The sequence below is a fragment of the Homalodisca vitripennis genome, chromosome 5, assembly GCF_021130785.1.
Source record: "Homalodisca vitripennis isolate AUS2020 chromosome 5, UT_GWSS_2.1, whole genome shotgun sequence".
In the NCBI taxonomy this organism is placed as follows: domain Eukaryota; kingdom Metazoa; phylum Arthropoda; class Insecta; order Hemiptera; family Cicadellidae; genus Homalodisca; species Homalodisca vitripennis.
In genome coordinates this window covers 142,863,981-142,885,955 of record NC_060211.1, presented here as the reverse complement: position 1 = coordinate 142,885,955, position 21,975 = coordinate 142,863,981, and the positions used below count along the sequence as shown (strand labels likewise).

General features: G+C 33.3%; 1 protein-coding gene across 1 annotated transcript in view; it reads left to right on the top strand.

Annotated features, from left to right (window-relative positions):
• The window catches only part of LOC124362947 (ATP-dependent RNA helicase HAS1-like), a 50,601-nt gene extending 29,158 nt beyond the window's left edge, over window positions 1-21,443 (top strand). Inside the window, exons 12-13 of the mRNA XM_046817846.1 lie at window positions 19,078-19,255; window positions 21,252-21,443. Of these exons, the coding sequence (XP_046673802.1) occupies window positions 19,078-19,255; window positions 21,252-21,379 (306 nt within the window). The 3' untranslated portion in view covers window positions 21,380-21,443. The remainder of the gene's footprint in view (window positions 1-19,077; window positions 19,256-21,251) is intronic.
• Window positions 21,444-21,975: the final 532 nt, after the last annotated feature.

Genomic DNA, 21,975 nt, shown 5'->3' with positions numbered 1-21,975 from the left:
TTGTGTCATTGTTGTTCTTGATCTTAACCTGTATATGCCCATGGGGTCAGTATCGATCCTCTACTAGTACAACCGTATGTTAGCGTAACAGGTTATCTGCTCCATATTCTGGGTAACTATGAGTTATAGTCATAATGTTTGTTTGAACTTTATTAGCTGAGATTTCTTTGAATTTTACAATTGGTTTAAGGCTTACAGTTAATTCTTTTTTAATCTTGTTAGCTAAAGTAACCTAACTTCAACAGAGAGTTGACTTAGATGTTGATCTGCTAAGTTTATGAAGTCTTAGTTTATATTTGAACAAATTCTCTTCTCTGGCTTCATCCCATGACATGTGATGATTTTCAGATCAGCATGTTAAGCAATTTTAGACTGTTCTACTAACCCTTTTCTCATATTGTCTTTTATGTTGTGTAATTCTCACATTTAGTGGTCTTATAACATATTCAATGCTATTTTAATATGCAACTGTAAATTAAGTTAATAATATGGTTACTATTTGATGTGATCAAAACAAAGATGTACAAGGTCTGTCTAAAAACTTCTCATTCATGCCAGTACTCATCTCTCACTTGCCACCTCTTCTCTAAATAAGTGTAAAACTAGATACAAACGAGTAGCGATCAACCACTGAGCGATAGATAGTAAGTGGTACTGTGGTAGTAAGGACTGTAAATATACAGACAGAAAGCTCGGTGCTGTTGTACTCTACTACGACTGTACCTGAGGCAAAACCAATAAGCTCGTTGCGTCAATCTTTTCAGTCGCTTTCCAGCGTTAGTAACAATCACAACTAGTGCGAGTGTAAGTTGATGTTTCGTGAAGTGCATAGTGATCATGGACAGTGTCTTTTATATTTCTGTTTTATTGCTTATAACAATGGCTTCTTGTAAAGAAAGGAAAGTTGAATTTGAGAGCAGTGCATTTAATAAACAGTGGACTCGTGACTATTTTATGATCAATAACAATAATAGAGCGTTATGTCTTATTTGCAACCAGACTGTTGCTATTCTCAAAGAATTTAATGTTCGTAGACATTATGAAACAAAACACAAGAGCAAGTACGAGGTCTGTCCAAAAAGCATCCGACCAGTAGGCGGCCGCGGCGGTAACTGACCGGCTCGAACCGGTTATTGGAGGGGAGGGCGAGCCTACTCCTTCCCATATTAGGCATTGAATATGATCCGGTCACTCAGTGAGTCACAGTGCTCTGTTCCGTACAGTACTGCTGTGCATGTGCGTCGCATTTCAATATGACTGAACGTGTTGAGCAGCGCATTTGCATTAAATTTTTCCAAAAACTTGGACATTTAGCATCAGAGACGATTACTATGATACGGAAAGTTTATGGTGACGTGTCTATGGGCGATACACAAGTAAAAGAGTGGTTTAAGTGGTTTAAAAATGGCCGCATATTAGTGGAGAGTGATGACCGATCTGGCAGGCCTTCAACGGCCAGAAACACTGAAAATGTTGAACTTGCTCGTGCAGCAATTAATGAAAACCGTCAATTGACTGTCCGAGAGCTGGAAGAAGATTTAGGAATATCAAAATCGTCAGTTTGTAACACTTTACACGAAGATTTAAAAATGAACCGTGTTTCGGCAAAATTTGTTCCTCGGCTGCTAACAGAAGACCAAAAGAACTGTCGACTTGAAATCGCACAGGACAATCTGGATTTGATAAAAAGTGACTCAGGGCTATTTAAAAAAGTTATTACTGGTGATGAGTCATGGGTTTATGGCTATGACCCTGAAACAAAGGCTCAATCTTCACAGTGGAAAACTCGCGAAGAGCAACGGCCGAAAAAAGCAAGACAAAGTCGAAGCAATGTCAAGACAATGCTGACAGTTTTTTTTTTTTACCAGGACGGCGTTGTTCATCACGAATATGCTCCAAGAGGCCAGACAGTGAATAAGGAGTATTATCTTGAGGTCCTAAGGTGACTACGAGATGCAGTGCTAAGGAAACGACCTGAACTGTGGATAAGCCGTGACTGGATCCTGCACCACGACAACGCGCCAGCTCATTCCTCAAATCTTGTTCAGCGGTTTTTGGTCAAACACAACATCAACCAACTACGACAGCCTCCCTACAGTCCTGACAGCTCCTTGTGACTTCTGGCTATTTCAGAAATTAAAAATTCCTTTGAAAGGAAAAAGATTTGACGATGTTGAACAAATAAAACAAAATGCGACGAAGGACCTATTAGCCATTCCGCAAAATGAATTTAAGGAGTGTTTCTGGAAGTGGGAGGAGCGTTGGAATAAGGTAGTGGCTTGTGGAGGGGAGTACTTTGAAGGGGACCAGTTTGCCGTTGCCGCCGAGTAATGTCAGTTCATGCCAGATGTCAAGGTCGGATACTTTTTGGACACTTCGTAGAATGGAAAATTATAATAAAACATTTGTTGTTTCTCATCTTCTCAGGAAGAATGTCTAAAAAATGTTAAATAGAAATATGGGTACTTTGGGGTTATACCGACCACACCAGTATGAAGAACACAAAATATAAATTTATAGAAACAAACATGATAGAACGAAAAAACAACTCTTTAATTACAAATTACAAACTTACAAGCATTTCCAGGTATTGTGATCGGTATTTTTGTCGCTGTTATCTTATCTTTCTCGAGAATCCCGATTACGGCAGGCAGCGCGTGCATCACATGATTATTTAAGTTTTTTGCATGGTACATAATTGCCTTTCCATTACAATTCAATTTATATTTCTGATCAGCCCCTCTATAATTTGATATTTTACTGATAGGTACTATCTCGAGGGATGTTTTTCTTTCGTTGACATCAGCGCGGGACAGCACCAAAGGTGCTGCCGAAGCCCGCGCTGATGGCCGGAGGCACTTGCACTTTGGGTGGCGGAGTGTGATCAAGAATAAAAACAAGTTTTGAGTGTTTTTTTCAATAAAGAGTTTAGTTTTTTGTTTGGTAATGTTTGTTTTTGTGTTTGGAGAAATGTAAAGGTAAAACACAGTAGTACAACAAAGCGACGCACCAGCTGAACGGGCGGTGAGACTCTGCAATCACGTTATCTACTAGAACGCTCAACTTTGACCTCTGTCTGAGGATGGGGAGGGGTTTGCGATAAGACAATTCCTGTTTTATATTGACAAAATATTTTTCTACGCTAATCTAGTAATCAGTAGAAGCAAAATGTCAAATAACGATTCATGTCTGGGTGTGGTCGATATAATCCCAAAGTACCGAAATATGAGATGTATGTTTTTCCTCTACATTTTAAAGTTACAACAGTTATTTTCATAAACATTCTCTTCACTTTATACCTCACACTGTTTCACCTTTGTTAAAATTATTTTCTTCACCCCATGTAAAAATAAAAATCCAATGTGCTATATGCATAAAGCAGTTTTGTATAGAATGGAAATACAGCAACCACCATTCTTAAATTTTAAATAATTATAATCAAATTAGAATCTTCAAGAAATGTAAAAAATTGTCTTCAAGTACTGGTATAGATCTTTACCCAAAAGGGAAGAATGGGGTGGTGACTAAAATATTGCAATTGGTTTTCCGTTTGTTTTTGGAAAATGGAAAGAATACGAAAATGAAACCTGACATGTGTTAAAAAAATTTCATCTTATCTCTAAGCAAAATCACAACTTTACAAAATGTTTTATTTTATACATTAGTAAATAAATAATAAACATAATATTGAAAATAAATTGTATAAAATTCAATCAATTATATCAGAAATTATTCTTATAACGTTAAATTACATGTAAAAATATAATAAATGTTTTCCTTGTCACAATGGGTGCTTTTCAAAGTAAAGAATATTAAATATTTTACTACCTTCCAGTTTTATGGAGGGGGGTAGTATAAAAAAAAACATTTGATTAGTTTTAGATTTAGCTTTTAGTGTGATTGTGTTGTATATGATCGGTGATGTGTGAAAAAATGTTGTCTACATGGGTGGTCAGATTGTATCAGTTCGTAAGCATGAGATGAGAATATGTTTTTAATCAGGCTAGCTTTACTTTGGTAGTCAATTTATTGTGGGTTCTTAAAAGTTGCTCCTTGTTGGTTAAGTCATTTTGATATGTGTCGGCTATCCCCACATGATGTTTGTCCTAATTTGAATAAATTTAGATAACCTCACTTTGGTAATCCCAATTTATAAGATTTCAACTTGTGTATAGTCCCACTTTGCTGTAATAAATTTATAAGATTTTACAATGTTCCACAATATCATATCAAACTTCCATAACAATTCAGTTATTCACCTCAACACTCACTCACTCTAAATAAACACTTTATTGTTATGTGTTTCATTTATTCAACATATGGCTGTGCGAGTTTACCAATTTTTCTTTTATAATTTATCTAAATTACAACTGCTCACAGAGAAATTTGCGTATTATACTATTTATCGAAATGTACATAAATTCAATAAATTCACTTTTCATTTCATCCTGAAGCAATAATTCTGAAACAAGTTTGACCATCTATACTTGCTTGTACAGCAATACCAGGTGTTTTCAGTGACAAAGCCAATGAAGGAAAGAGAACGATGCAGGGTGAAAGCAGGGGACAACAGAAGTAAATCCCTCTACTTACAATCTAGGACCCAAACTACTACGTATTAATTTTAATATCTCGGTTAATACTGTTTATAAAATACGAATTTCTTTTGTAACTGATACAATTTACTATCTGAATTTACTCCAATATAAAGTTAATCTATCTTTTCTTTATTAATTTATTTTAACTTTCACATGTGATTTGATGTCATAAATTAGCAACGTGGCTATATCACGAGAATTGATTAGACTGTGTTCGCTCTCCAATTCGCCGCAAACCCGTTTGAAATTTGTACTGTGTATTATTGATGTGGTGAGTTAACAAATGGGGGCTTCTGTTTGAAAACTGAGTTGTCGGCATTAAATTTGTAAAAATAAAAATCAGAAATCGTTATTCATTTTCATCAAGATAAGAAAAGGTTTACATGATTTTGGTAATGATATAAAAAACTGAAATTGGTTCAAATACATGTAAATTTTTCTTTTAAAGGAAAGTGTTTGTTGCAATCTTGAACTCTTCAATGATGTAGATCGATTTACCTTCGAGCCAGTTGCGTAGTCGTATTTTCAAGGTCATAGAATCACAATTTTTAGTCTTGTGGAAATATGTTGAATAGTCTTGCTCCAATATAGGAAGGTTTCTTAGAGAAAAGTGTAGCTCTGTGTATCAGTAAGGAGAAGTCATGTTGCGTGTGATGATCATGGATAGTCTTCATTCTAGGCAAGTTTCTTTATGAAACAGCATGAGGGATGACTTCAATGATTTAGATAGATGCCACTTTGAGAATGCTGTCCTAAAGGCTTCTCGAGGTGGAAGGCCGGCCAGGACCCGCACAGCAGAACAAAGCAGGAAATAAAAAGCCTTATTTTAAGAAAAACATTAAGAACATTCTACAGTATTATATCCTAACTTTATTTATCTTATTAAAAAAGTAGAGAGTGGAACTTTTATAGGATGGAAACTCTACAAGTATATAGAAAGAAAAAGACTAGTTGTGATATTTGGTTTGACTTGTTAACCAGATCGTTTATTTGGTGATGTATTGATCTAGCAATATTAGCCAAAGCTCGGTTTTATAGAAACTGTAATTTGAATGTATTAGGTGTTTCATATTAAATGATAAAACGTTGTGTCAAATTTAAAAATTTTTATGGGAGATTTTGATTGTTTTTATGGGTGAGTTAGGCTACATGACTACATGGTATGATGTCTAAATTTTGAGTCTATGTTAGAGATTGTGTATGTTCAAATCCTCGACCAGAGTATGCCTTGACTCTAGTCCTAATTCACCTTGTTTCCTTTGCTGATCTATAGTCTTTTGCAATAGGCAGGGTAGGACTAGACTATCCTTTCCGTAAGGAATACGAAAAAAAATCATGTGTCAGTATTTTACAGTAAAGAAAAGCATTAAATATTTCCTCCCAATAATCTCTAATTAGTTGGATAAATAATATAAATGATATTTTTCAATAAAGCTCAAAGTGATATATTTTATTCTTAATACGACAGCCAATGTTTACGTGATATTGGCTACACCAGATCACTTTGACATTATTTATACCGCAAGTGACACACTGCTCTGAATACTTCAGCGTACAAAGCTTGTGAAATGTCCAGTTTACTGCAGTCACACTAACAGAGAGCTCTTAAACTCGGCTATATGCGTGACTCACACACTAAATCCATTTGTTATGTTCTGCCTGTGGGAATATTGCTACTGTTCTGGAAATAGTTCCTCGTAAACTTTTTGGATCGAGACCTGCAAGAGTCAAAATGATTGTTGTAGATGAAGAGTAAATTTTAGTAGAAGATTAAAAGTGAATGTTGTAGAAATGGAAGATATTTCTAAGAGTGCTGTTGGAAAAGTAAACTGTTCTCATCAACTTCTATAAGTATTGTGGTACAAGATGCACTCTCCATAGTTGTATAAAATTGCTCAGTAATTTACAGTTTTTTCAGCATTATTCTGAAAGTGACGTTATTGAAGAATTCTGCAGAGTCAGTTGTGCACGATAAAACAACATAGTAAAAGAGAAGACTGAGAGTTTTCATAGACAATGTACCATTGGTTGTCAATTATGATATTGTTGAAAAGGTAAAGAAGAAAATCTCAACATTTTTTAAACAACGTAAATTTTCCTTGCAGATATCATAGTAGGTATGAAGTGGCCATGTTTATGCTATCTATAGATGCCCAAACTCGTCAATCATCATGTTAGAGAGAGTCAATCAGACGAAGATTTGTATGGCAAGAGATATCAGCTGATCTAATAGTTCCAAGATATATAAATTACCTGATTTCAAGAGGTAGTAATTGTCAGTTGAATTGTATAACTATAGCTCCAGATTTTATTACGCCGCCCCATTTCTTACATTTTTCTATACAAACTTAATTGTTGGGTTTTAAAAACTGTTTACTAAGCTCAGATCCTGTGGATACCTCCAAATAAGCATAAGTGCATGAAATACTAAGCTTGACAATTACATTAGTGCATTGGCTGTACCTGATTTGGAAGTGATCATTTTATCTCCCCCCAGATGGTTTATTTACTACGTGTGTGTTTCCCTATGATCATTTAACTTTTGATTAGTTATAAACAATACAAAAACTATTTGTATTATTAACACTAGGAACGGGACTCAAAACGTAACAAAAGTATATGATTATATTAAACTATGTTATTAAGGCGATCAATATGAAGCGATGTCATATAGTTAATAAAACTATTTATAGTTTAGATTTGTTCTTATTAGATAAAATCAAAATGGTCACCAGTTAAGCTGGCTATTGAGATAATTATTGTCTGTATTGAAGTTGCTAGCCCATGATCAACACTAAAAACACCTTAATTAATTTAGTTTTTTATCGAATAAATATGCTTTTTAGCTTACTAATACTCCGAGTTATTCTCATTTCATCATTATTGTATACATTGTTATACAAAAATATGTATGGGTATCTTTTAAAGTGTAAATAGGTTTAGAGAATCTCATTAAACATCATGTTGTATAAAATTACAGTACAGACTGAAGTTGAGTACGATATAAAATAAATTTACAATGTCACCAATATTATGACTACTTTAAAACAGGGGAACAGGATAACATGTCTGCTCGAACTTCAGACACGACCGCGGTTGGAGCAGGGTTGTTAACAAATCAAGACGATGCACGCAGCGAGCAGCATAGTACATAAGTTAACATCAATATACCTTCGCATTATCGTGACACAACGCTTCCTGGCTCTGGTAGCTCTGGTGCATATCAGAGCAGTGGTAACGATGCCTGACACAGAATAGTACCGGTGATTCACATCTCACGTGGCCACTTCATTTTGGCACGGTTCTCTTATCGTAAATTCCGAGAAAAGATTGGAAACTTCTGAATCACACAGGTCTGTCCTGTTAAATATGAGGTTTGATTGTAAAACATTGAAGTGAGACTGACAATTTTGTAAAACTTATTTTTGTTTGAACACCATATTGAGTGGCTTTGCACGATATGTAGCTAGCAGCATCGAAGGGTTGGAGAGTAAATCAAGTGCTACACAATATGTGCCGATGTTATTGATGCTAAAGTATTTTTTTTTCAATTTATTAAAATAAATTTATTTTGTAATATATAACATTATAGAGGAAGTATCTAGAAAATTGGCTAAGTTTAACAAAGCCTATAATTTGTGGGGCCAGACAAATTTTACCTGTATTTCTGTCTGTCTGTCTGTCTGCATGATAACTGACCTATAAAGTTGAAATTTTTCATGATTCTTCATTTATATATAAGAAACACTGAGTTGATGGTATGTGTCACTCCATGGGATTTGGCTGAGTGTTAGAGAATATTTTTGCATTGGTCTTATGGGTAACGAGAATGGCAACAAGAAAATAAATATCAGAATTAATAAATTTGGAAACAAATTCAATACACCCACAAGAAATTCAAACGTGTGACATATTAACTCACGTAGCCAAACCATCTCAACAATTACAACATAATTTTATTATGACTTGGTGCATATATTTTTATTATTTAAACACCAATATGAAACCCAATTTAATGAACAAAAATGTGAATATATTATCTGACAATATATGTTGAGAAAGATTTTATGTATTGACTCTAAGTTTTGTATGAAACTTCATTTCCATAAGGAACAACAGAGTTCTATGATACGTTAATTTTCGTATCAACCTCTTTTTTGTACGATTGTCTGTCTGTCTGTTTATCTGTCCGTAGAATGTCTCAAGAATAAAATGAGCTATAGATCGGAAATCTTGCATGTGCAACCTCAGCAAAGCCTGTTACAACAGTAGTGTGGTGTACTTATCTTGTAATATTTTATATTTGTAAACAATTGAAAATACTTTACTAAACTGAAATACTTAAATTGAGAACAAATGAAATATTTTTAATAAATCCAAACTACATATATTACAATTTTGAATTGTATTAAAATGTAAAGAACTTATTTAATGCATTGTTGTAATAACATCAGGTTAGGCTGTCATCAGTATTTTATTAAATTAAACTACATTTGTTACTGATGGTTGCTATAATAATTTAACAAGACAACTACAATTTATTTAATGAACCAATTCCTTAAAGTAAAATAACGTCTATCAATAAGTTTAGCTGTCTCATTTTACCATTTGTATTTTATATTTCATTATGGTTTTAACAACTCATTTAAAAATGTATATATTTTACTTTATTCACCTGGTACGCTTAGTACTATAAAAATAAAATCTGTATATTTGATTGTTTATGTTTTGAAAATGGTAAAGCTAAAGCTTATCAACCACATAATCAATATAAGCATTTTAATACTGTTATTGAAAGTCAGTTACTAATGCTATTGTAACATATTTATTTTTATCTTTACTTACTTACATTTCAAGATTTATTATATATGGTTGATGATTTAACATCAGAATTCAGTAATTAATTTTAATTGTATCTCTTAGTTCCTCATTTCTTAGAAGATCTTCCCATGTTTTATCACTAAATACTTTTTTATTAATTCTTAAAAACCCCTTCGTTTTGGCCTTCTGATACTCAAAATCAACTTCATTTAAATAAATATGTTGTTTGTCACTAAACTTCTCTTGAGTTTATACACGGGTGCTGTTTCTTCACGTTATTATCTCATTAAAGCAATTATGGTTATGTTCCTTTTTATGCACTTAGCGTTCATTACATCTTTTATCGTCGTTATAACAAGGTATTAATTATACTTGCACACACCTCTATAGAGAAACACCTCAAATTTTATTAAAATATTCATTGGCAAGTGTTTAGCAGCAATTTGTATTTTGTGTAATAATGGCAACAAGGGCAAGTTATGGCTTAGTCTGCACTGTTTCGTGTATTAGCAGCTCCCAAGCGATGATGGTCAAGGCTGCATGAACATCGGACAGCCTGCCTTGTAGATTACACTCTGTGTTCATCAGCATCATTCATTTGCATGATTGCCTCGGCCTCAGGCTTTTATAACTTCCACAGGTCTTTAAGTATCGTAAAGTGTTGTGTGATGGTCACTATCTTATTATTCTGAGAATCGAGATAGAAAACATATCGCTTCTTTAAAATATGAACATTCTGTAGGAAAGGTTTCTGTTTTAAAGATGCAAATTTCTTTATTGTTAATGGCATTTTATTTATTTATTTATTGTTTATTATGCATATTTTACCCCAAATATTACTTCATGTAGTCTTATGTATTGCAACATTTTATACATTTCTACAACACAATTCTACACTAACATGTTACAAATATGTAAATCTTATTTGAACTAAGTAGTATGTCATAGAGACTTTGTGTGTGTGTGTGTGTGTGTGTGTGTGTGTGTGTGTGTGTATATATATATATATATATATATATATATATATATATATATATATATATTCCTCCATTAGCAACTTGATCAGATTTTTCTTTAGAACCTATATAATACAGATTTTGAGACATCCCAGGTCCATGGAACAGCATTGTTCATATATACAAGGCTTCTAGTATAAAAAGTCGAGTGGTGTACTACTAGATGACTGAAATCATGTGTGTGAGGTTTGCTCAGTGATATAGATTTTGTCAGCAAGGAACCTGTCTGTTGTAAAAATTGATTCATTCAAAATTCATTTGAAAATTGTAGGGTGATACTGTTATGAGTGAAAGTGGATATGACACCTCAAAGATGGCCATGACAAACCAATAACGGGTCTCTAACGAATTTCTTAACGTGTCGAGATCAGTGCTTTACAACATTGTTTCTGAACACGTAAAGTTTAGAAAACTGTGCTCCATTGGGTCCTGAAACTCCTAACAGAGGACCACAAAAACCAAAGATTTGAGTGTGCAATTAAGTTCTTGACTCATTCTCACGAAGAAAGTGACGGCTTCTTTTGAGTTAGATCGTAACTGGAGATGAAACATGAGTTTCGCATATTATGCCTGAGTCGAAGTAACAGAGCATGGAATAGAGACACACTTTCGCGTGTAAAGGTGAAGGCCAAACAGCCCCTGTCCCAGTACAAAATCATGGTGTTGGTGTTTTGAGATCGGCATGGTGTTTTATTGGTCATGCAACGAGGATCCAATATGAGTGCAGAAATATACTGCCAATCTCTGAAAAAGCTACACAGATTGATTGAAAACAAAAGACGCGGCATGTTGACAAAGGGAATTATCCTTCTCGATGACAATGCAAGACCTCACACAGCACGTCAGACTCATGATTTATGTGACAGTTTTGGCTGGGAAGATTGACTACCCACCCTACAGTCCAGATCTTGCGCAGAGTGATTACCATCTGTTCCTCCGCCTCAAACAACAGTGGCAATCGTTATAATGATGACGACGATGTGAAACAGCAGTGAACTCTTGTTTATCTGAGCAAGCAGCAAGTTTTTATGAAAAGGGTATTTTCAAATTGGTTGAGAGGTATGATAAGTCTTTGAACAAACTTGGCAACTGTGTCGAAACCAGAGAAACCACCTCAGGGAAGAATGCTATAACAAATATACGTTTGGATTAGAGTTTAGTATACAAGTTTTCTTTTGTAATATTTGCCAATTAATTTCATCTTCCTTAGTAAAATATTACTGGATTTGTTTTATATATAGAACTTCTGTATCTGTCAGTTCCAAGACATGAACCCATCAACTGTTATTAGTCTGGTTACACATAATATTAATACTTAACTCTTCAGGAATACAAGCTTTTCAAAGAATGGTAGTATTTTGGAAATTTTGCATCTCTGTGGGATGGTTATAAGGCAGACAGGGCTAATTTATTTAATTTGTCAATAATTTTGCCTAGCAATTGAATTGAAGTGCATATGATATACTTCTAAAACATTCGGATATTAGTTTTTAACTTGAATTTCCACAAAGTGAAAATAATAGATGATGCAATATGCGGTAAGTGAGATGGATGTGTGTAGAGGTGGTTCTGTCCTACAAGGACACTCCTATACGCACCACTGTCACCTGTGCCCATTCAGGGAGGCACAACACTGCCGTAAATAACAACAATTAATTAAACCCCCGACAATCCTCTCCTACGTCCTTTCCACCCTGTTTACACGGCGTGGCTAATGAGTTACGTTCACAACCACACACACGGGCGGACAAAGGTGTAGGTTCTGTTATTTATAAGTCTACAAGTTGTGAAATGCCTTAGGTTTGTTCAGCTCAACTATTCTTGTAGTCATCGTATGTTTACAAATAGTTAATATGTTATGTAGAAGTTCATATAATAGTGCTTACACATTGATGTTGCACATTTGAACAATTTACAAACTTGATTTTGGAGCTGTGTAAGTCTTCATTGTACCATAGAGCAAATTTATATTCAATTTTGCGCTTCTTATGAACTATATGTTTTATCTGAAAATTTGGACTTATCCAGCCTTTAAACAAAAAAAAACCTGTATATTTTAAATACAATACAGAATGAGTTCATTTATACAGTATCTTTTCAAAATTCAAGCACTTTTACACTAGATTGTTAATTAAAGTATTACAAGAAAAATGTTACAATTCAAATTCGATATAATAGAAAAATCTACAAAATATTTCATAGATATGGAGTACTAAAATATGGCATGGTCAATGCACTTTGTTCTTATTACCTTAAATATAGTTGTTACTTTTGTAAGGTTTTGAAAATGTTATGGTATTTAAACACAAACATCCCGAGTTGATATTTGGAGAGGAAAATATTTTTTTTAAGAATGAATGTGATTATGATTCCATCTATATTAGCAAAAAGTGGCTTTATCAAAAAAAGATGGCTGTAAATTTAATCACGGATAAGTTTTAAATACATTTATGAGTACTTTTTCTGTTTATCCAGTATACTACTATGTTTAAACCATTTTAGAATTGTATGGATCTTGAAACTTTTCCAATATATAATTATTTTGTTGCAAAAGTAAGAATGTTAAAAACAGGTCTTTAATTATTCACACCATTAAATTTTTAGATGTCTATTACAATAGAGTGGTACTTCCATAAAAAGAAGAAAATTATTAAAGTTTTATAGGGATAGCCTTAAGAAACATTACATGTCAAAACATCAATGTTTAGAATTTTTAAGATCGCGAGAGATTCAATTTTAGTTGTTACAAAGATTGTCAGAACAGGAAAAAATAAGAGCTGTACTTAAGCAGATTTTATGTATACCTTCTCAACAAGTAATGTAAGTAATTACAGTAGAGTGTTGTACTCAGAGGTTCTACCTTTGCATACGCGTAAATCTTGTAGGACATAAATGAGCCAACAGGAAGTGAGGTGTACAGTGACAGTGACAGTGACTCATGTCGGGCAGTAGCGCAGGCTGTCAGTTCTGCTTCACTAATTATTCCAGAAGAGACAGGTTTATAGGTCTGTGTCCTATCTCGTACCATGAGCTCAGGTGCAACCAGATGATGCACCCACAGATATTCTCATCAACAACCTCATTTCAGTTCTTTCGTACATCATGCTCTTTCTAGTGCAACTTTTTTTATAGTAACTTTTCGTAATGTTTAGAACATTTACATATAAGCTATCGCTAAACAAAATCTTATTAGAAAATTTATGTTGAGTGCTTTTATGAATCATTGTCACTGAAATAATTTTCTGCTTTAATGATGATGCTTTAACCGGCGAAAGCGCTTTTAAAATAAATGTGGAAGAATGAAAAATGTCTTTTGAATTAAAAAACTGAAATAATTGCTTATTAAACATACATAATAGGGAATAATACTGCATTTCCAGTTTTTTATGTAGAAAAAACATAAGATACATTGAAATTTACGTAATTGTCTTATTTCTGAGCAACCAGCAGTGAAAATAATGTCTAAGAAATAACTCACAGTGAGTTAAAATCATGTTTAACTCACAATTAAATATGAAAGTTTACCATTGGGTAGACACACAAGCAGAAATGAAATTATTTCCAACCTTATTAGTGATAAGTTTCTAAAGTTTGGCCAATTATCGTAATAAAGAACTCAATTTTTTCTCTACTTATTATTTTAATACTAATTATACCATAGATATATAATTACGTAAAATAATAACACATTATAAAATATCGTAATTACGTAGATATATATGTGGTTAGAAGGTATTGGTATATATGTGGTGTATAAAGAATAGAAGAAACTTTAGGCCAAAGCATGAGGTAAAATTTAGTTTGCCTTGTATATGAAAAACTCAGTTCATATTTTGGTTGTAATGACCATAATTTAAGAGTTGAGTCCAATAAATGTTTCATGCACAGTGCAATAACAATAAATTTCAGTGACATTAGAACATGTTTGTAAAATTTGAGTACCTTGACAAATATCATTATTTTATAGGGTTTACAATAGGCAGTGTGTCAGTGTCGCCACTCCATCCACTCAACCGCTTTAAATCAAAACTTGGATCAGACAGGGTTCCCAACATTGTAGCCGAGTAACAGATGTGTGTGATTAGCCACTTGGCAGTGATACTGTACATTTCATGCTTTATACTCTCCAGACCTCGGCAGAAGAAATGGTTCGTTTTACAAGTCTTTGTTACGCACACACCTTCTGACAACAAGCGAATTATTACCAGTGTTATTTATTGCGGAGAGATAAATATAATCGCACCTACACCGCAAATAAATTGTTTTAAACCTGGTGTTTTCATATTGTTTCTGTACTGGATTTACCCCTTGTGGGATACAAATGATAAACTAAACAAATAAATAATGAGTACTTCAGTTATGTAGTGTACATGAATACATCACATGTATTATAAATTATAAAGAGCCACTTGAATTTCCACACGATTAATTAATTTTCCAATTGGAATGTAACATTTAATTTCAGGGAATATATCTTTCGTTCTAAGTTGTCTGTATGGTGTTATTACAAATTCAATGATTTTATCGATCTCACAAAAATAATAGAGAAGAGACCAAGTTAACAAGTACTCGTATGTGCAAATTTTCATCATGTAAAACATTCAAATGCCAAAAATGATGCAAAACCCATCACAAACCTTGTTTGAGATTCAAATATAAAAAAAGTTTTTCTTATAATCATCTATGTAGGTCAACTGAAACAGGAATGTGGAATTTTAAACACTCTGTATTTAAATACATTTTTTACATTTAAATAGAAATGTAGAACCCTTTAGATTTTATGTTCATTTATAACACACAAATTATAAATGAAACTTCAACTCATCAAACGAAAACGTAGAGATTATCTTACAGTTGGATAAGAAATTATCTCAGAAACTTTATAGATAATCTTATAGCCTGGTTCTGAAAACCTCCCAAATTATTTACGTCATGCACCGAACCGCAGCAATGGTCTTACAGTTGGGTGCCGAAATGAACGAATGCGCCATATAACAACAATTCAGAGATTGTCCCACGGTCAGTTATTAAAAGGGCTAAAATTGTCTCATAGCCAATTATTTGAAGTGTCTGGATTGTCTCAATCCCAGCTAACGCAAGTGTCGAGGGAATCCTAAACTGGTCCTATTTCTCACACTTTAATTTTGTAATGTTCATAATACCTTTTTCTCTGGATCCGTTCGGGGTACAGGATTGAGATTTCTCACGTATATACAATTAAATAAGTACCGATATCGCCTATATTACGTCATGATTAGATACGTTAAGTGATGATGTTCTCTTGCGAGTCAAGTACCACAAAGTACAAAGTTAGAAAATAAACTCGCGGTCAGTTATCGTGATCGCCGCGGTTGTCGTAACGTAAACGCCGATATTATTACCGTGACTCTGTCGCTGAACATTAAGTACGATGTAAAGTACTGTAATGCAATCAGTTTCATCTGGTAGTATTTTTTTCATTTTTAAAGAATTTTAGTTACGATATTATTTTTAAAAACAGAAAAATATTAAAAAAAAATGCTTTTAGTATTTATTTTACGAGTAGCTCTAGGAGTTTGAATAGAAATTTTGGGATATTTTATAATCAGACTCAAAGAAAAACTGCTGATGATTAGGATATCAACTTTTTACAGTATATAAATGAAGAATGACTGGAGGGAGTGACATATTTTTAAAATTTATAAGTCAATTTAAACGCCCAACAAAAATAAAATCATGTAATTTTATCAAATTATATTTAACTAAAAATTAATTTCCTTATAATTCATAAAAAATTTCAGAAAAATATATGAGTCCCTGAAGCTATAACTCCTTTACATATTGTAAAAGATTTACATTTTTATTATCAGCAGTTTTTATTTGGGCCTGATAAGAAAATTGCCTCCTACTTTAAGTGTATGTAATTCCTTGTAATGTGATCAAAAAATTTCTATTTTTTTAGTTTTTAATGAAGTTATCTCAAATGGCTATGAATAACATTTTCCCCACCAAAATTCGATTGCATAATCATTGTCATGGGTAGATTTTGCCACCAAAAGACGTAAACACCATGTCATTTGTACAGGAAATAACAATTTCGTTTGTGTTAGGGATGACCTCCACTGGTAATTTTCCCTTTCTTATGGAACTTCTGACTATCAAATAGACGTATAGCTGCGTATTCAAGTTTTTCCTCTTAAAAGGCATACCAAAAATAATTAAATCCTCGGAAAAGTATGTACTTCTATGAGTTTTAATTACTTTTAAATCTAATTGTATATTTCGTGGGTGCTTAGTATTAAAAACTAAATAAAACATTGATATTGATAAACGTATTAGTTACTCCCACCCAATCCTAAGTCAGATATAACCCCAACTAGTTCAGCGGACCGGCAGCGGCACTGTGGGGAGCTCGCGCGTAGATTTGTGATGAAAGCTTTTTGCCTTTGCTATCTATCTCTGCATTACTTTATCAAGCATTTTATACTTTACATTTTCTAAAATTAACAGTTACAGTATAATTTAACTAAAACTTCGAATTTTCTTATCAGGACAGTAATTAGAAAAGGGAGCGTTAAGAAGCGTTGTATCTTTCAAGACACAAAATGTAATACAAATACAAATGTTTCAGCCCCTATGCTAAACTTCAGCTAAAAGTGTCAACATATGTTCAGTGCCAGTTAAATTAGGATTAGGTTTCATGAATACTATTATTATTTTCCGATAATTGGTCTATGCCGCTCGTAATTTGGACTCGTGCATTTAATTGATCGGTTACACAGCTCCGTCCTTTTTATTATAGTAATTATTATTTTATAAACATTTTTACTATATTAATACAATATTAAGAAACGAGTAAGTTCCGTCGAGTTCTACCTTCCCCACATGATATATGCATCGCTTGATGAGGGCTACCCAAATTCAAGTCCTGGATTTATAAATGCAAATTCGTATTCAATCAAACTTAAACCGCATAATTTAACGTAATTTTAAAAAATATTTTATATTATAAACTAATTTTTAACCTAGTTGGTTTTGTATTATAATGGTTGTGCAATTCCTGTATGATCTCGTTATATTAGGTGTATGGATCCAGTAAACATTTTAAAACGTAATTTTTTTTGTATTTGTACTTATATTGTTGAAAATTAGTTTACGTTTAGGGTGGTTTTTTCGCTCTATTAGGCCTAATGTTATTTCCTAATGTTCGTTTAAGTCTTGTCTTGATTGTTTTATCATATTTTATTTAGGTATTAGGCTTATTGTCTATTAACTCTGTGAAGATGCAGTAAGACTAAGTTGATATGTTATTACATACATTATGTATGTTTTACATTTATATTATTGTAATTTAGCATTGTTTTATATTTCAATTATGTAAAACATCGTTTTGAGATATTATTATAGAATGAATAGTTCTCTAGTATGTTGAGTTTGCACCTAGTGTTTACGCACAGAACCCTTGTGTATGTGCCTACACGGGCGTGGCCCTTGCGTGATCGCGAGCCAACATTCCCCTGTTCTAAGACCGCGTCGAGCTCGTCCGTGCTGGCAGTAACAAGATGCCGGTGTCGCACTTGCAGACGAACGTTGCCGGTGACGGAAGGCAAGGCAAGGCGCCGGAAGGGAGTTGTCGGTTTGCCGGAAATGACAACTTGGAGGCCGTTACTGTCGCTCTGTTACAACACGTCCTGCCCTGTCGTGATCTGGCTCGGCGCTACAGAAGTGCTGACACTCATTTCCCGGCAATAACATTTGGATAGTTTAGATGAAAGTAAAACGTATGTTAGTGAAATAAGCCAATTCGTTTTCGTCCGAGCTGTTTTTTTTATTTATTTATTTATAGCATACAGATAATAATTGGGGGTTGTCTCTTTGTCGGTTCAGTTTGATTTTTTGGCTTATTACACAATTCGAATGGATTTCACCTGAAGGGGGCATTCTCTAATTCAAAATTGTCACAAATGGCAGTATCCTCTTCCTTTCGTGATGAACAATTGGAAAGGAAACAAAAAAATTCGAATGCAGTATCCTTTGCATATCAATACTATTGTCTTTTTAACCTTTTTCGTGCATGTATCTCATAAGGGAGGATGGATAAATTAAACATTTTAATTTAAAGGGTAGGCCTACTTTAATTTAGTTAAATTTTAAAATTTTGCTAAATTAATCTTCATTCTTCCTGTTTACATGCTGAGTATCTGAACTATCCCTATATAACTATCTGACTGGGATTATGGCAGAACAGTCTAAAATGTTGGACTTTGGGTTTGAGTTAGAAATAGCGCAAGATCAAATCCTGTCTGTGGCGAAGCACTTTTTATCAGTACCATCGACCTTGTACTGTATGATACTCCCCTTTATTCCGTTTAATTAGATCCTCGCACAGGTCAGTGGCCCATGAGGAAGGTCAGTGGCCCATGAGGACGGAGGATTAAGGCTTAAAAGGGGATCGGCCTCTCCTAAATAAAGAATTATTCGGTTACAGCTGAGTGTAAATTCACAGTTAAATTTCAAAACAAAAATTATACATAACCCATAATTTTTAGTGAACTTATTTCACTTAGGTAACTCTGTCTTTCTTTAACATTTTCAAAAGTTTTTTTTCATTCAACAATTCAATTTGAATCTTTACAAATCATTCTGAATTGACTCTGTTGCAGTTGGAGAAGCTGATATCTAAGAACTACTTCCTCAACAAGTCAGCCAAGGAGGCGTTCAAGTCGTATGTGAGGGCTTATGACTCTCACCACCTGAAGCTAATCTTCGATGTCTCTACACTGGATCTCGCTCAGGTCGCCAAGTCCTTCGGGTTCACCGTCCCGCCTGCCGTCGACTTGCGTATCCTTTTGTTAACACACCAACCTCGAGTTGGTACTTAGCACTTGTTTTGTTTTCTCTTGTAAGCTATATATTTAATTAGAGCGACACTTACATAATTGAACAATCCCTTTGTTGTTTTCCTTGGTGAATTAAAGATCAGGAAAATTCCGTAGAGCGAACTCAGCTTTATATGTGGATTGTGGCAGTAAGGATGAGAACCCCCTGAGTGAGTAGCTCTGTCGATACACCTTCTCCTGCCTGTTCCTCCTTCCAGTTGATTTTCTCCTTCAGCCCTAACTTATCTTCAAACGAAATGCACGACTCCCTGTGTCAGATCGGTGAGTTGCAAATGTTTAGTAGGAACCCCCCACACCCCATCTTCATCAATTGTACAGCATTCAAACAGACATGGGATTCAAGATCTATCATTTCGGTGGAAATTTCCTTCTTATTACAGGAAATAGTATAACAAAGTAATTTAATTGAAATCTTAAAGCAACATCAGACTTATTGGTAAAACTATTGTTATTTAATGTTTACTTTAGTTGAATAGTACTTATCTATATTTTATAAATGTAATACTATACATTAATTTCAATCTGGTAACTTTACTCAGTTGAATTTACCAATCAATATTAATTTCTTATATAGATAGTTGATATTACATCGTCGTCAGTTACATTTGTGTATATTAAAATAAAATCCATTACAATAAATTTTTACTGTGTGATCAGTTCAATGTTTTGAGTAAAAGTTTGTATAAACAATAACTAATCAGACAAGGTGTGAGAAGAGTGTTAAGGAGGGAAGAGGGTTTGTATAAATGAAATTGGAATGGGTTGAGGTTGAAAAACGGTGTTTAATTAAGTTGCACAATAAAAGTTAGGTATGTACAGCAGTAATTCAGTCTCTCCTCCATATTCTGTTTTATAAGATCCTCACACATGCCAGTGGCACATGACGATGGGCAGAATATAACTAATAAAGAAATGACATCTCCTTCAAAAAAAAGAAAAGGGAAGAAATACAACACAGTTTGAACTAGATTGAGAACATTAGTTTAATCTAATACAAGAAATATTGCTTAAAATGTGTTATAATAATAACTTAAAATGTCAGAATATAGCGTTTTTACCACAGACAAAATGTGTAATGAAGAGAGTTAAATGTAGAGAACAAATTTTGTAACCTTTCATTACATGAATGAAACTGGAGAAGTTATATTATTATATTCAATTTTCAGCAATACTAAAAAAATTGCTATCTTGACTTTTCTATCAAATCTTATCATATTACTAGGTTCCTATTTGATTTTTAATAATTTTGGTAGTTGCAATAATATATTACTGATGATTTCAGTTAAGACTTAATTAAGTAACTTATTAGAACACTGACAGGGCATAAGAAGCTTTGTATGTCAAATAGTTTTATCTAAGAATACATACCATTTAATAGTGGCATACATAGCACTATACTATGTACGTACATTAAACTAAATTTTTACATTTACCTAAAACTATTTAGCAAACTATAAACAGTACTACACATTTTTACTTTATAGTTTGACTCTATGAGGTGGTGGAAATATATTCTAAAGAGTATAAAGTTTTATGTATTTTAAAACATTTCTGTTTCTTTTTAGTATAGTCAGATTTGCTTCATCTCGAATGTTTTGCGGTAGCTGTTTCAGAAATTCCATTCCCATAAAGCTTGGTTTTCATTCGTACATTTTCAAATTGTGACGCGTTATGTTTATGTTTCTTTTATGTATAGAGTAGGGATGAGCATTTGTTTCTAGAGTAATTAAATTATTTTTGGCTATAAGAATGGAGTTAATCATATATTTTCCATATACGAGTACAGTTAAGATTTGTAAAGTTTTAAAACGCTTTTTTGTTGTTTTAGAATATTGTCTATATTTTTCTTTTGTTGCTAAATATACTAGAGGTTTTCATCTTTTCTAAATTGTATGATGTTGAATATCTCACAGATACTTCCTTAACATATTGCTCAGAAGTGACTAACAGCAAGAACTCGAGGCCTCGGAAGCGGACAGGAGGAGGAGGTTTCGGTTTCTACAAGAATATCAACCGAGAGAGCAAGCCCCATCAGAACATCAAGTACCTGCAGCCTAAGCGATGAAGCCTTCAGCCTTGCATTGTTTTATATACATAAAATAATATACGTTTACAAGTGTTATATTTTACCTCTTTGTATTCATTGTGACTTTCCCAAATAATAATGATTTCTTTCAAGAGCATATACATGAACTACGCTTAGGGCTTAATTATCCACTTGTTTGAATATCTCGCTAATTTCATGCTGTTCGTACCATGTTAAAAAAAAACAATGTATAAAAAAATATTTAATCTAGCATACAAATTTTTAAAGACATGAAAACAATCTAAAACACAACTAACTATTTATCAGAATCTATTAAAAATAACTTAAATTTATTTGTCTACAAATATTTCTAATCAAGGTAACATATTTGCTCCCAGAATTAACATATGCTGATTACACTACTCAGTTCAGTAGTAGACATTATGCCACTTGAGAGTCAAAGGGTTAAATCAATTTTAATATAATTTATATAATGTTTATTTAAACAGTAAAAATCCATTGTCTTTGTTGTTTTATATCCATTACAAACAAACAAACATTGTATCAATAATAAACATTTTTTTAATATACGTTTTCTGTCATACTGCATAAATAACAGTTGGTTATTATACTTA